Below are 16899 nucleotides of genomic sequence, written 5' to 3' on the forward strand. Positions count from 1 at the left end.
TCTGGAGGGACACTTATGTCCATGAGTTTTTGAAGCTGCAGCCCTTCACATGAAAGGAAGAGAAAAAAGCTTTTTATTAAAAGATGAAATGGTACCATGGACCTGATCAGCTGGAGCTGGATTCAGAGCTACTGAGAAAGGTGAAGGTAGGATTGAAATATGAAGGGTGAAATTTGAATTGGAATGTGTATAGAGTATATCTGAGCCCGATTTGGTTATGGAAGAAAGAGCAGTGGCTGTAAGCAGCCTCCGTTCTCAGCTCGGGTCACAACTGTTTCCCCCTCTCAGATGCTGCCAGACCAGCCAAGTATTTTCACCATTTTCAACTTTTCACTGTTCTGTTCAGCATTCACTCTCAGGTTCAAGAAGCTTTCTTCTGCTTGTGAGGATATTTGTAGAATTGAAAACAATGTTTAAATAGCTGTGTTCTAGAATTCCTTATGCAAAGTCCAGACTCTGATTTCTGTCCTTACACTCCCAGGCCAAAATGTTTATGGGCTCAGCAGCACAAAACCTCGACGGTTACAGTGGACGTGGCTGGGACATGCTGTCATCACCTATGGATCGCTGAGTTTGCATGTGTCCACTCTGCAAATGTACATCCTGCTGCAATTTAATGAACGGGAGGTAAACCAGAGCTGTTTATTTTAAAATGATAGTTCTATCCATCATTGTTGGCCCTCAGTAATTCAAGCATTTGTTTGTGACACCCAAGTATTCTGCATCGTAATGTTAATGCTGATGTGACAGTCTCACAATTTGAATAAATCCCGTGGGTCATGTCATATGAGCGGTATTAACTGCAGCCAAGGCCTTTGTAAAAGTAATAACATTTTACTATAAAGACCTGCAATGCTTGCAGGTATTATTGGTCACACTAGTCAAGAATTTTGTATAAGATAATGTGTGATAATTTCATGAAAGTTTGTATTGAAAGACAAAGTTTAACAAGGCTGAACTGATTAGTTTATATAGACGAGCTATTGAAGAGGTACCAGAGCAAGCAGACCTCAGGGTTTATGTACAGAAGTCTTACAAGACAGTGAGACTTCGTGCCCATTAAAAAAGGGATCCATGTCTTTAAAGAAAGAGTTTAAAAACAGGTAAGGTATGCCTTTGGTGTAGCCTCAGCTAGACTATTGTCCGATTCTGTGTACCAAAGCTTTAGAAGGATGTTAGGACCTGTGCAATGGACAATTATGAAAATGGTATTTGGGGTGAGGAATGACTGCTATGCAGAGAGCCGAGTGAAGTGGGATTGTTTTACTTCGAGTGTGGGAGAGGGCTTAGAGATTGAAGTGTTGAAAATTTGCTGGGGCTTTGATAAGAGTAAATAAGGAGAATCAGAGGGGTAGACTTGGGATCATTGGCAAAATATCCAGGTTGAGTTACTCATTATGACTTGTAATGCACTATTTGAAAGCAGTGCCAGCAATTGAATATTGACTTTCAAAGGGATTGTCTAGGATGGCAGAGAAAAAGCAAAGGAGTAAAAGAAATTTGATATCCTTTTGAAAACTGGCACAGGCGCAATAAATTTAATCAACTGATGCTGAAAGATCCTAAGGTACAGATGTTTTACAATTCTTTGTTTTCTTTATAAGGAAATTCCTGTGGAGACCATCTTGAAATCGACTGGTTTGTCCCCAGTTTTGATTAGTCATGCACTGGAACCCCTGATAGGAGAAAATGACATCCTAGTGCATCCAGGCACTGATAATAAAAACAGACTCAAAGGTATGTATGTTCCTCCCAACCGAGTTCACTCTTTAGGTATTAAATCATCAACTATTTCTATTGTTGAAAAATATGAAATTACTGTGTAAGAGTGTGTTATTTTTCCAGCGTCCTTTCTCCTGTTTCTGACCGTTGACTGCAATTCTTGGAACTAATGCCTTGCAGCCCCACCTGCACCTTATACACTTTGTGTGAGGGGCAGCACTCATCACAGTGGAACTAAGTTGCAGACTGACCTGATTTGCAGTTGACCTGATATTGATAAGCAGGAATTGCTACCTGTAAATAAAAATGCCTGCATTTAAAAATAAATTTGGCTGTGTTTACTACTCCAGGCTTGCTCCAAAGTTGTAGCACTCCAAATACTGCTTTAGCTAAAATTGTCCAAATCAAGTATTGACCACAATAGGAATTCTCAGTTTTGATGCTCGGTTCCATTCATTTGTGCAGCAGGCCAGTGGAGGACTATAGTTCTAGATATAATGTATTGCCATTAAAAATAGATAGAATGCAGTTTGAAAATTGATGGCTTTTAATGCTGAGCACTGTAATGGAAGAGTGGCATTTCACATCTTTACAGTGTTAGGTGCAAGGATTATCTACCCCATTGATGTTCTTGCTCAGCTGCTGCATGTACATTAAAGCCATGGTACATCACTGTTCCAGAGATTAACTTGCTTTCCTCATTTGTCTTGACCTACTTGTGTCCTTTGAATATGGTTGGTCACATCATCTTTCTCCCATTGCCTCTTGACTGTTGTCCAGCCGGCTGAAACTGCTCTGTCCTGGTCCTGTTCTTAGTGAGCAAACTGTAACCAGAGAATTACTTGTAATGGCTTCTCTTCCTGCTCCTGCACCATGGCTGCTGATGTTCCCCAAGTGTCTATTCTTGACACCCTCCTTTTCCTCATCTAAATGTCATCATCCCCTTCCTCCAGAGTCAGATCTGAAAGCTTAGTGTTAGTTTTCACATGTATGCTGTCAACACAGCTCTTCCGCTATTTCTAAATTGTCAGATATCCTTTTAGATTACAAACTTATTTCCTCCAGCTTAATAATTTTTTTAATGTATTGTTATTGTCACATGTACCTAAGTGCCATGAAAAGTTTTGTTTTAGTGAGCAGTACAGGCAGCACATACAGATCATAGGGTGTTTACAGCAAGGTTCCAGTTGCACCCGAGGTGCATAAAAACAAGATCGACATTAGATTTGAAGTTAGAGAGGCCTCTTCATCGGTCTAATCTCAGCAGGAAAGAAGCTGTTCTTGAACCTATTTGTTCATGTGTTCAAGCTTCTGTATCTTCTGCTTGACAGAAGAGGTTGAAAGAGAATATTACTGGAGTGGGAGGGGTCTTTGGCAGCCTTTCAGAGACAGTGAGAAGTGTAAATGGAGCCCGTAGATGGGAGAAAAGCCTGTCGGATGTCAGTCACGGCGTTGGAGACAACGCAAATTGGAGGAACAGCATCTCATCTTCTGACTAGGCACTTTACAGCCTGCCGGTCTCAACATTGAATTCAATAACTTCAGATGATTATCCCATCTCGACCCCTCTGTTTTCATTCTGCTCTGTAATTTTATTTCATTTATTTTATTTATTTTTAAAATTTTTTTTCACTGTTCTGTACCTCATTTCTTGATTGTCTCTCTTTCTCTCGCTCCCCACTCTCTGTCATCACTTTTTTTCTCTCCCCTTCCTCCTTTGCTACCCTTCACCTGTGTTTTCCATTTTGCCTCTGCTTCACCCATCTCTCCACCCCTCATCCCCTACATATTTTGTCTCTCAGCACTGGCTTCAGCCTTGGTCATTCACAGCTCCTAATCTTTTTATGCACTGTCATTTTCACCTCTTTATTGCTACCTTTGCTTCTGGACCTAGTATAAATACTTCCCTATTTCTCCCTTTTTTTTTTAAAGCTTTGACAAGGGGTCAGTTAGACTCAACGTCAACTCTCTTCTCTCCTTACAGATGCTGCCAGACCTGCTGAGTTTTTCCAGCATTTTCTCCCATGGATGGGAGGCTGGCTTCTGTGATGGTCTGGCCTGTGCACACAACTTCATGCAGTTTCTAACCGGTTCTGGCGAGAGTACTTGCTGTACCATATATGCACCCAGATAGAATGCTTTCTGTTGTGCGTCTGTAAAAATTACTGAGGGTCCTTATGGGCATGCTGAATGTCCTACGCCTCCTGAGGAAGAAGAGGCTTTGTGGTGCATTGACCATTGCATCTAGAGGGGAATCCAGGACAGGTGGTCAGTTATCATCACTCTGAGGAACTTGATGCTCTTAATCTTCTCTGCCTCAACCCTGGTGATGTAGATTAGGGCGTGTCCTCCTCCTTTCTTCCTGCGGTCAATGATCAGTCCTTTTGTTTTGCAGACATTGAGAGAGAAGTTATCATTGCACCACAACACCAAGCCCTCTCTCATCCTGTTTTCTGACTCATCATTGTTTGATATCCCAAACTACAACGTTGGTCTTGTTAGCAAATTTGTGGAGAGTGTTTGTAAGAAATTTGGCTGCGTAGTGGGTGTGCAGGGAATATTGTTAGGGGCTGGGTACACAACCATGTGGGGCACTGGTGTTGAGGATTATTGTGGAAGGGGAGCTTGAGTTTATCTTAATTGATTGTGATCTGAGAGTCAATAAGTTGAGGATCCAGTTTGAGCATAGAGTCAAGACCTAGGTCGCAGAGTTTTGAAATTAGTTTGTAGGGATTATGGTGATGACGGTTGTAGTCGATAAGTAAAAGCCTGATGTAACAGATTATTATTCCAGATGTTCCAGGGATGAGTGTAGGGCTAGGGAAATGGGCCTATTTCACCGAAGGCCAATTGCAGGAAACTGATGGGAGATTGAAGCTGCTGTTTTTGGTCCCAGCTCCAAACTCGATTACCGAACTGTCTGCTGTCATCCTCTCCCAGCTAACAGTCTGGGATTAAACCAATCAAATCGTGGTGATGTCTGCAACCTTACCCACTCAATTAATTTCTCAATCTCTCATATCCCCACACCCACCCATTTATCCAGTTGCACAGTCCTCCCATTATTAAGAGTTTGTCCTGAATCATCATCTGGTTGAACAGAAATCTTATCCAGTTCTCTGACCATGTGAGTGGAAGGAGGTGAGGAGGTTAGCGTCCAGTGCAGACTCTGAATTTGACCTGTTTTGATGTTTATCTTGTGTAATCCTATGGAAATAGTTGCTTGGTAGTGCAGAATGAGTTAACATATAATAATGTCTATTGCTTTCTGGCTAAAAAATGAGCAGGGTAAAGCTGGCTGTGAGTGATGGTGCTCAGGAAGCTGGTTAGTTCCAATGGTTACAGCATGGTCCCAAGATCACAGGTTTGATTCCCAATGTGGCAGGCTTCCCTGCTGGACCTTAATTGTGGCTCTTTTTAATACAGTGGTATTGTCCCTACATCTGAGACAGGACCCCTGGGTTCAAGCCAGACCATTGAGTATCGGAGTTGGGAGGTCATGTTGCAGCTCTTAGGATGTTGGTTAGACCACTTTTGACACATTGTGTGCAATTCTGGTCTCCCTCCTCTGAGAAGGATGTTGTGAAATTTGAAAGGATTCAGAAAAGATTGACAAGGATGTTGCCAGTGCTGATGCTCATCTCTCTGTACTTTGTCTTTTATCCTGAGGTGAGTGTCACCTCCAGCCAGGAGTAGTGATTTCCATTAAAGGTCAGAAAGCCACCACCAACAGCATCTCTTTTTATCAGCAAGCAACAATTTACGTAGAGTTACATAGAATAAACCTTTTCAAAACAGACCATTTGGCTCACTGAATCAAATCTGACATTTGTGCTGCATTCAAACCTCCCGTCATCTATCCACGTCCAGATATACCGTTGTAAAGAACTGGATGACATTTCTGCTTACCCAGTACCAGATGTTGGACAAACTCATTGAATGATGAGAGTTGAAGTGATAGTGACAGCAGCATTGGTGAGGAGCAGCATGGCAATGAGAATTGGGTGATGGCCTAAGATCCTGAGGTACATGAGATTAAAAATCTGGGAATGCTAAGTGAAGCTATTGCAGGTTCACTGGCTGAGACTGAATAAGACAATAAAGCAACCAGGCAAAAATAATCCCATCCAGCAGAAAATAAAATAGAGGCATTGAATAGAAGACCTTATTGTCGATCAATCTTCCACAATCTCAGGATTTCCCAGAGCACTTTATAGCCAGTATATAGCTGCGATTGTAATGTGAAAATTCTGCCACTCAGTTTGTAGTTTCACCTGAGGATCACAGACTATTACATCCTGTGGCACTCACCTTCTGTTGTTCCAGCTCTCAGATATCCTAAGCAAACTAATCATCTTTGGGGGGGTGTGTGTTGAATGTGATCATCTGCATAACTTACTTTGCAGGTGCCCACTTTCTCAACCAACCATTACTATCTCTCTTTTCCTGTGGTATTTTGTGCATTGTCTGATCTCTGTCAATAAAATTAATTCCTGTAATTTGTCTGAATTAATCAATTAAGGTGAGGCATAAGTGCTGAGAGAAAGCTGGTGTAGTGAAATCTAGACAGATATATTGACTGGTACAGTGCATTGTTTAATGTCCATATTCACCTCAAACTGAGTATTCTGAGTTCAGGAGAGAGTTTATACATGTAGTGAATCATTGTTGTACTTAGGACCTGAAAGTTTAGATTCTAGGTTGCAGTCTGTCCTCCATATAGTTTGTTTTGGACTTATTTGTAACCTGTTATGCAGTGCAAGGTGTTTTTAATATACATCTTTCCACAGTATTGACAGTTTATACTTTGGACTTCGGTGCAAACTGAAATGTGTTTATGGATTTTGTCTGGCGCCATGCCTGACATGAAATGACTTAACTAAACTGTTAAGAAATTCCTGTCAAATAGTGTGGTGCTGGAAAAGCACAGCAGGTCAGGCAACATTTGAGGAGCAGGAGAGTCGACATTTCAGGCATATGTCGGGAAGGGCATTCCTGATTTTACTTGTGTATACCTTAAGGCACTACTTATTAAATGTGATCTGTGTATGTTATGCATCCCTTGCATAGTACATTTTGGACTGCTATGTCTGAGTCACTTAACAGAATGTTGGTTAAAGTGCATGCTTAAACCAACTGACAGTTTTCTTTTATGGATAAGGGTTCACTTGGAGCTGTGCTGTAATTAACCAACTTAAGGGTCATAGTCACATAGCATGGAAACAGACCCTTCGATCCAACTAGTCCATGCCGACCATGTTCCCAAACTAAACTAGTGCCACCTGTCTATGTTTGACCAAAATCCTTCCAAGCCTTTCCTATTTATCTACTTATCTAAACGTCTTTTAAGTTTTGCCACTTCCTGTGGCAATTCATTCCACACGTGAACCATTCTCCGTGTTTAAAAAAAAGTTTCCCCTCAAAAAAACTAAAATTGTTTTCCTTGCAACCTAAAAATATGCCCCTAGTTTTGAACTCTCCCATCCTAAGGAAAAGACCCTTGTCATTTACGATATCCACGTCCTTCATGTTTTATGAACCTCTAAGTTCACCCCTCGGCCTCCTACATGCCAGTGAATAAAGTCCCAGCCTATCCAGCCTTTCTTTATAACTCCAGCCTTCCATTCCTGGTACTAGCTGAGTAAATCTTCTCTGAACCATCTCCAGTTTTAATAACATCCTTCCTATAGCAGGGTGACCAGAACTGCATACTCCGTTGACAAGGTGCATTCGTCCTTTGACTGGCTGTAATTTCAGGATACAAAAGCTCGTTCTAATCCATTGGACAATCTTATTTCCTTAGAGTTCCTTTCCCACTGTGTATTTGCAGATATTTTGCATTATGCTCCTCCATGATATGTCCGAGCAGCTGACCTTGATTATGCTTTGTGTTTTAACGTTTTTGTATTCTTGTAGGGATCCTGAGGCTGAATGAAAAGATATTGTGCAAAGGATCAGCAAATAAGCAGTACTGTTCATTGCTGCCAAAGCAAACCTATTTAAATGTGGATGAAGATGCTGCCAGCACATTAGAACGCAAGAGAAACATTATCTATTGCATGATTATCCAGATCATGAAATCTGAGAAGGAACTTCATATCGATAATCTTGTATTCAAGGTAAGTAACCTATTAGTTACTGTTAGATTATCATTGCCTATCGGGCAGTGGTGATACTAGGAAATCTAAAAGGTGGTATATACTATTAAAGATAATTCTGACAGCTAATGCTTTCCTCAACAATTCCACCCCCTCCCCCAAAGCAATGTTTCAATTTTCCTCTTTTTCCACTCCAGTGTATGAAAAGTTCACATAGGAAAGACCACTGCCTCCTCCTCAGGGAAAGTCAGGATGGGCAAAAGTGCTGCTGTCGTTAATGCCCCCGATTTTATAACGAATGAATTAAAACATGTCTTGTGTTTTAATTCTGGTCTCCTCCTCAAAACCAGTTAGAGGACAGCAAGAAACAGTCTGAATACCTTCCTAGACTCACTACTGCCCATCCTTTAATAGTTCAGAGTTGAGGAAGCCTCTGTGCTGCTCTAGCTGAAGTCTACGATCTTGAACATTGGACCTTCTTAGGTTGTTCAGCCTAAAAGAACATTGGAAAAATATACTTTTGGGCGGCACGGTGGCACAGTGGTTAGCACTGCTGCCTCACAGCGCCAGAGACCTGGGTTCAATTCCTGCCTCAGGCGACTGACTGTGTGGAGTTTGCACGTTCTCCCCGTGTCTGCGTGGGTTTTCTCCGGGTGCTCCGGTTTCCTCCCACAGTCCAAAGATGTGCAGGTCAGGTGAATTGGCCATGCTAAATTGCCCGCGGTGTTAGGTATAGGGGTAAAATGTAGGGGTATGGGTGGGTTGCGCTTCCCACACTGTAATGTAATCTGTAATCTAATCTAAACTTATTTGGGATGTCTCACTGGCAAGGCTCCTCTGATGCCAATCCCTAATTTCTCCTGAGCATTCAATCAGTGAGCAAGAAAGTAATTCACGATTTTGAGGAAAGTTTTACATTTTGTCAAAGAAGTATATGACTGTGATAAATGAGTATTTTTGTCTGCATGTCCCTTATCTATGCACTTTTAAAGTGAGCTGTGTTGCACTGGTTGGGTTTGTGAGGCTCCATTCTGTGTTCCCAATGTCAGTTGTTCTGCAGTGTAAAACAAGTGCCTCAATAAAAGAAACTTCTGCGTGCTAACTGGCTTTGTTGCTTTTAAGTTGCTATGGTGAAGGTTCGGTCACAATTTGACCTCCATAGCTTCAGAAGTCTTCTGGTGTAGGAAGTCTGAGAGCTTTCTTTGAACTGGAATGTACTTTTGCATGAATGTCTTCATATTTGAGGCACTGAAGTACAGTTTGAGTAAAAACTGCTGTTCAACATATCACTGAGTTAGCCTTTTGTATTTTCCTGACTCTGTCAGAGTGTGATGTATTCATAAATGTACATTTACCAAGTAGAGTGGGAACCCCTGGCAGATTCTTCCCAAATTTCAAACAAAGGATAACCTTTGGGGCTCTAATTTGCTGCCCTGTTTGAGCTCTTATCATTTAGTAGATAACAGATTTAATTTGAAACTTTTCTGACCTGTGTGGCTTTGTTCTAATCTGGGATCTAATCAGTGAAGCTTGACAGGAAAGTGAGGTCTTGTTTAACAACTGAGAATGTCTTTTGGGTCAGTAAATGCATGTACAGCTTAATTTATAAAACTGTATCCTTATAACAAAGAGGCTACTTTTGGTAAGTGCTTGGACCTACAGATTGCACTGTAACTTTGAAGAGCTGTTTCTTACCATGTGTCACTAAACCATTTGCAGGTGATTGAAAGCTGTCAGAACCAGGGATCAAGTTTAGCACATAAGTTCCTTCACTTTAACTGCAGCAATATGGACGTTCTGTCTTGCATCATGCACCTCATCAACAAAGGTTACATCAGACGGAATGACGACAACCCTCACATTCTGGAGTATGTGCTTGAAGACCCAGCAACCCCTCGGAAGGGACAAGCACACACAATATTCAGAAAGCTTGGAGCAAAAACCATGGAGCCAAATGACAAAGAGAATCTGTCCTTATTTAGGTAACACCAAATTACCAGCGATCTACATCCATATACCAATTAACTTCAGTTGTGCGACTGGCTTTGACTGCTTGCTTTTTCCATTAGTTTGCTGCTTTAGCATGTGGCTATAACAGATCTTCAGTATGAGAGAAATTACTTTAACTTTTGCATTTTGTGGGTTTAAAGATACGTAGCTGGACATTTTCCAGCTTTTAGATTTTCAATTGAGATGTATATTTTCTACTTTTGGACCAATTGGCCAAGTAACGTGCACTACAAGAGGATAGTTTTCATTGTACTTAAGGTAAGGTAGACATCCTTCAATAAAAAGCAGAAAAGTGTCAGCTTTCTGCAACTTCACAGCCCAAAGTGTCACCTGTATGCCTGAGGGTAAAGCTTTTCCATTTCTCTGGTCTAAATTGTTACCATGAGTCCTTGGTGCCTGAGCAAGTGGCAGTCCATGCATGTGTGAGGACAGTGGGTATTCTGTTTTTCTCCACTTGCCCCCCTCTGTAATCCCATGCTTTCTGAGTGTTAATATACCCCTCAGTTTTGCTAGTTAAGGTAGACACTGACATGGTGACCTAACTACTGTTAAGTAAATTTAGCAGAGCCACTGGGGCAGTCTGGTTCACAGGGTTCCATTTATGTATCAAGGCCAACAAGGTAATATTATCTACAATAATCACTATTGCACCTTCAGCTTTCAAGTCACCAATCTACAGTTTTAAGACTGAGCTACAGCCTATATGTACCATACACATTTGGAGTTCTGCTGTATGCATTAGGTGGAATTGGGCAAAGTCATAACAGAAGTATTAAATGAAAAATTACATCTTGGAAAATTTGCATTTGTCAGGATTGGATTTATTCTATTGAATAAATCAAATAGTATATTACAACAGAAACCATGTAACTGCTTTGTTGAACCTAATAATCAAAAGAGCAACATATATGTCACCTCATGTCTCCTGCACTGATGCATGTTTGTACTAGTATCTGAGATTAGATTGTTTCATTTCAACCATAATTGTAATAAAATGTTCTTACAAATTTTTTGGTCATATAGTTGCCCTCTCTTTTGTTTTTATTTCACTTTGCTGGTGTCTGACAGATAGTAAATTGAGACCCTGCCAAATTAACTCAACCTCCAAGATCTTCTCCAGTATAATCAAAAATTAAATGGTTTTAATTATTTGGATGTGGCTTGGGAGAAGGATTATGTGCCATTGTAGGTCACATCCTGGCCTTTAAACTCTGGGCGTGCTTTCACAACAAGCCCAAATGGCTCTCCTCCCTGAAACTGCGGAATGAGCTGAGTCAGGTTGCTCCTTTGTCAGCTTCATGTCCTTTGTCTTGAGTATATTCTTGCAAATGCCTTCCAACACCCAGGATTCTCCTCCAAATGACCATTCTTCATATGAGATATGATAGCGAGGATTTAAAGGCCACCTAACTCTGTGTGGTTAACTAATTGAACCATTCTTCCCCCAGAGCTATTCGCTTAGATCATGGCTGGACTATGCTTCAGCATCATAATCTAGTATCCATTAGAAATCAAATATCGCTCTATCTTGGTTTTAAATTTAAGTAACTGTCACGTTTGCAAGGTATGTAACTGAATTTCAGATCGACACTACTGTTTGTGTGAAAGCATGCTCATTCTTTGGGCAACTTGTAATTGAAAATGATGGCTTCTTCATAGAAGGAATATGGTCTACCAAATATATCCTGTTAAACTTCTTTATTGTTTTGAAGATATTAACATAATACGAAATAGGCACGGGAGTAGGCAGTTTAGCCCCTTGAGCGCACTCTGCCATTCATCTAGCTTCATGGCTGATCTGACATTCCTCGCATCCACTTTCCCCATTGCCCTTAATTCCCTGATTGATCAAGAATCTATGTACTTATCTCAGCCTTCAGTATACACAAGGGCTCTACTCCTGCAGCTCTATGGCAAGGAGTTCCAAAGACACTTAACCCTCAGAGGAATTTGCTGCTCATCTTAGTCTTAAATTGGCTCCCCTAAATATTGAGATTTCATTCGTAGACTCCCAAGAAGGGAAACATCCTCTCAGCATTTACCTTGTCAAGCCAGAGTCTGATGTGTTTCAATGAGATAATCTCTCATTTTTCTAAATTCCAGTGAGTTGAGTCCCAAATTGTTTAGCCTTTGCTTATAAAACAATCCCTCCAACCAGGGATCATAGTGAATGTCGCAATTGTCTCCAGTGAAACAATATCTTAAATAAGGGGACCAAAACTGCTGTCAGTACTTCAGATGTGGTCTCATCACGTTATACAGTTGCTGTACCTGACTTGGCTAACCCCTACAATTTGCTGAAGGCAAGAACAAACATTGTATATTCGTGCAACCTGTAATCACAATTTCACAAGCTATGCTCTGATATCAAACTGCTGAAACTGCACTGTGTTCCTCCAAACTAATATATTCTTCCCAAGGTGTTGTAACACCCAAAGCTGAATGCAGGCGATCATATATGATCTGATCAAGATTCGAGAAAATAAAACCACTTTTTTTGTTTCTGAAGTGTCTTGAGATAAAAGGTATACCTCACCACTCAAATTACTTTTGTTTTTAAGGCCCAGTTGTACCATGAGCATTTTTCAACTTTTTCTTGTTCAAAGTGGATGACCTAAGTCATATTTGCCTTAGATTTGCTCACTCTTGGTTTGCATCACATCATAACCTCCTAATTTCACCTTAGTGTGCCTCCTAACTTAGTGTCATCTTCAATTTTGAGGTGCACAACTCCCTTTTTCAATAGCCATAAATATGGTTTTAAGAAAATGTTCAGTGCAGGGAACTGAGGAAGGACATGTGTCACATCTGGTCAATGAGAAAGCTAAGCTTTTATCCTATTCACTGTTCCCCAAACTTCAACAATATCAAACTGCCTCTCAAGGTTACTTGCAAATCCAGTTGTTTTCTTTGTGATCTCTTGTCATAGAGCACAGCACATAAATAGACCCTTCGCTCCAACTAGATATCCTAATCTCATCTCATCCCATTTGCCAGCACTTGGCCCACATCCCTCTAAACCCTTCCTACTCGTATACCCATCCAGATACCTTTTTAAATGTTATAATTATACCATCTCTACCACTTCCTCTGGCAGCTCATTCCATACAGACACCACCCTCTTTGTGAAAAAGTTGCCCCTTGGGTTCCTTTTAAATTCCACCCCCCCCAAACCTAAACTTATGCCCTCTAGTTCTGGACACTCGCACCCCAGGGAAAAGACCTTGTCTATTTATCATGTCCCTGCCCCTCATGATTTTATAAATCTCTAAGGTCACTTTCTCTCTCACTTTTCAGAGGTCTTTGTGCAGACCATCCATAGACATCCATATATACCATGCTACTGACTGGAATATTTAATGAGATTAGCCAAGCATTACTTGAATTCATATGTATCCTCATTCAGCTGCTACATGTCCCATTGTGCTATCACTCTATCCTAGTGTCTTGTAATGTCTCTACGTATTATTGTTAAAATGTTTCCTTTCTCAACTGCGTGATCTTTCTTCCCCTTTCCTTAACAAGGAAGCGATGCTTGTAGTTTTCCAGTTGGAAGATGCTACTCCCTGAATAGACCATTAGACATAGGAACAGCAGCAGGCCATTCAGCCCATCAAGCCCACTTTTGCATTCAGTGCATTTTTCCCATAACCCTTGACTCCCTTACTGATTAAAAATCTGTGTACCACAGCTTTGAACATCTAGACTCAGCTTTGATGGACCTCTGCGCTGAAGAATTCTACAGGTTCACTACATTCTGAGAGGAAAACAAAATCCTATTTCTAATAACTAGACAACTCCTCACTCTCCGATTTTGCCCTCTGGTCTTAGACTTTCCCATAAGCGGGAGCAGCCTCTCCAAATCTTACCTGTCAAGCTTCCTAAGAATATAATGCTTCTAAACTCAAACAAGTACAGAGCCAACTTAATCAACCTCTCCTGATAATACAGTTCTTCCTTACCTGAGATTAAGCAAGTGAACCTTCTCTCGACTTCTATTGTCAGTGTATCATTCCTCAGATAAGGGATCAAAAATTGTTCACAGTATTGAGTCAGAGATACACAGCATTGAAACCAACCCTTTGGCTCAACTTGTCTGAGTTGACCAGATGTCCTAAATTAATCTAGTCCCATTTTCCTACATTTGGCCCGTATCCCTCTAAACCTTTCCTATTCTTATGCCTATTCAGAGGCCTTTTAAATATCGTAATTGTACCAACCCTTCACCGCTTCCTCTGGCAGCTCATTCCATACACTCACCTCACTCTACATGAAAAAGTTGCCCCTTAGGTCCTTTTTAAATCTTTCTCCTCTTACCTTAAACCTGTGCCTTCTGGTTTTGGACTCCGCTAGCCTGGGAAAAATATCTTGTATATTCACCCTGTCCATGTCCTATATGACTTTATAAACTTCTATATGGTTTCCCCTCAGGCTCTGATGCTCCAGGGAAAACAGTCCCAGCCAATTCAGCCTCTCCCTATAGCTCAAATCCTCCAACCTGGCAACATCCTTGTAAATCTTTTCTGAACCCTTTTCAAGTTTCACAACATGTTTTCTGTAGCAGGGAGACAAGAATTGAATGCAGTATTCTAAAAGTGGCCTAACCAATGTCCTGTACAATCACAACATGACTTCCCAACTCCTATACTCAATGCACTGATCAACAAAGGCAAGCATACCAAACGCCCCCTTCACTCTGTCTACCTGTGACTCTACTTTTAAGATCTGGACTGACTAGTGACCAATTCTGAGAATATTTGAAAATTATGAAAGGTTCATTATTTATTTGATAGTTCGCTCTGAAACTGATCATTGTCTTGAAATTTGCTCCTCTTTAACCCATGACTTCCTCCATTACTGTCAAACCTTGGCCATAAAAGCATTTTGCCCATCCTGGATTTCTATAGAGGAATCTAGTCTTATTCCCCTGTCCTATCCCCTCATTCTGCAGGTTTTCCCAGACGTGCCTATTCAGTTTCCTTTTGAAATGGTTCATGATCTTTACTTCCATCAACCATGTTGCTAGCAACCTCTAGGTTATTACCCCACACCATATCAGCAAAAGTGATTCCTCACACCTTCTCTGTATCTCTTATCCAAAACCTTAAGCCTGTGTCTACAGTCATTGAACCATCAACTAATGAGAACACCCTTCCTTGTTTTCCTTTCTAAACTGGTCAGGATCTTCTACACATCGATAAAATCTACCTTCAGTCTGCTTTGCTCCAAGGACTGCAACCCCAGCTTCTCCAATGTAACCTTCTGGCTAAAATTCCTCATTAAAGGAACCATTCTGGGAATCTCTTCTTACACCCTCTTGGGAACCCTCACAACCTTAAGTGTGGTGATCAGAACTGGGTGCAGTGATGTATTTGAAGCTTGTCCAGAAAGTTTGGAAAAGTTCATTTTCCTTTTGTCTGCTCCTTTGCCAAAGGTTTTCTTAAAACCCAGATTGACCGCATACAATGCATTTCTTTCAATAGCACCAGCTTTATTCAACAAAATATTAATTAGCTTAGCCCAGCATGACTTGCCTTATGTAAATGTGTGCTGGCCAATTCAAACCTCTCCAATACTGTTTGTTAACTTTTTCCTGATTACAGTTCCTAAAATCTTACCCAACAGCAACATTAAACTGATGATCCTCTATTTACTAGGAATATCCTTCAAACCTGTCTTGCATCAAATTCGTTTCATTCCAGTCTTTGACTTTTTTAGGTTTATTTATAATGCTAGAATGCTGTTTCTTTCCTCCACAGTGAAAACAATGCATTTAAGCCTCATTTTAATAATGAATAGAAAAATGCTTGAAATATTCAGCTGGTTAGGCATCATCTGTGGAGAGAAAAACAAATTAACGTTTTGTGCCAGTGGGTGATTCTGAAATTTCCTTCAATTGATAATTTTCCTCCAATCATAAAGAGCTAATAATTGAACTTGAATTTATAAAATGCCTTTCGTGTCACATCTGCCAGTGTGCTTCACAGCCAGTTGATGTAAAATACGTAGTCATTGTTTTATGGGCCAGGCCCACGACCAAATTAGGCATAGCAAGATCCCACCAGCAGTGTTGGTGCATGTGGACCAGTAGACCAGGTTTAGTGATGGGCACAGTTGAGGAATGGCTGTGACCAGTCCGCTGGAAGAACTCTGCCTGCTGAGTAGCCACTCTGGGCCCCAGCTGAACGTTTCATCCTGTCAGCACCTTGGGTTTTTAAAGTCCAGTGTTAGACATATGTTCTAGTTAGTGTGGAATGTGTGGCTAATGGTTTGGAATCTGCACTGGTGACTCGGTGCTTATGGGGCTAAATGATTTATTTTCTTTGGTTTGTCTTAAGCTTTGACAGCGGTTTTGAGGCTGGGTCACAGAGCTCAGAAGAAGGAGTGTTGGAGACGGTGCTCATGTCAATGGGCCGAACCATGAATCAAGAGGAGGTGCAGCAATTGATGAACCAGACTGTCCTGCAGGTTGCAGATACGCTCAGCATCTCTACTGATATGTCGCAGCACTTGCTAATGCACAGCAAGTGGAACGTTGACTTGTTGGTGCAGCGATATGCTGAAGATCGTGAGGTCCTCCTGTTGGCGGCGGGACTTCAGGTCCGGAACCCACAAACATTTAACAGCCCCATCACCCAATGTCCTGTTTGTCTAAACCTACTTAGTAATGAAAGTGAAGCTGCTCCCACTCTTTGCTGCATGCACTACTGCTGTAAGGTGAGTCCTGTTAAAGTACATTTTGAGATGTTATGCTGATCATTGTACAATTTGTGCCATATTGTCAGAAAGCTGAATGAACATCCAGTACCTATGCTGTGCAATGCAACACTGAGATTGTAGTGGTCAGGTAATAGTGTATTGGTTTTAAAGCCTGTACATTTTAGGAGGGAAGGAAGACTTGGAAGAGCACCCCTCCGTTCCAAAACCACCACCAGTGAGAACAGGGAGGAGGGAAAGAATTGAGAATCGACCAAGACTTTCAGCTGTTGTTAATAGATGGAGAATTGAGAGTTGGAATACGAACCCTATCCAGTTTTCTGCTTTGTTGGATGGATGGAATTTTGTTTCT

At 41.1% G+C, this 16899-nt stretch overlaps 1 protein-coding gene across 5 annotated transcripts in view; it reads left to right on the plus strand.

The window, feature by feature from the left end:
• LOC122548553 (cullin-9) overlaps nt 1–16899 on the plus strand; it is a 199871-nt gene that overhangs the window by 146179 nt on the left and 36793 nt on the right. For all 5 annotated transcript variants that reach the window (XM_043687355.1, XM_043687359.1, XM_043687356.1 and 2 more), the window contains 5 exons: nt 482–627; nt 1605–1737; nt 7639–7841; nt 9540–9802; nt 16169–16547. In XM_043687355.1, coding sequence (XP_043543290.1) covers nt 482–627; nt 1605–1737; nt 7639–7841; nt 9540–9802; nt 16169–16547 — 1124 coding nt within the window. The remainder of the gene's footprint in view (nt 1–481; nt 628–1604; nt 1738–7638; nt 7842–9539; nt 9803–16168; nt 16548–16899) is intronic.

Source organism: Chiloscyllium plagiosum, chromosome 3 (assembly GCF_004010195.1).
Source record: "Chiloscyllium plagiosum isolate BGI_BamShark_2017 chromosome 3, ASM401019v2, whole genome shotgun sequence".
Lineage (NCBI taxonomy): Eukaryota > Metazoa > Chordata > Chondrichthyes > Orectolobiformes > Hemiscylliidae > Chiloscyllium > Chiloscyllium plagiosum.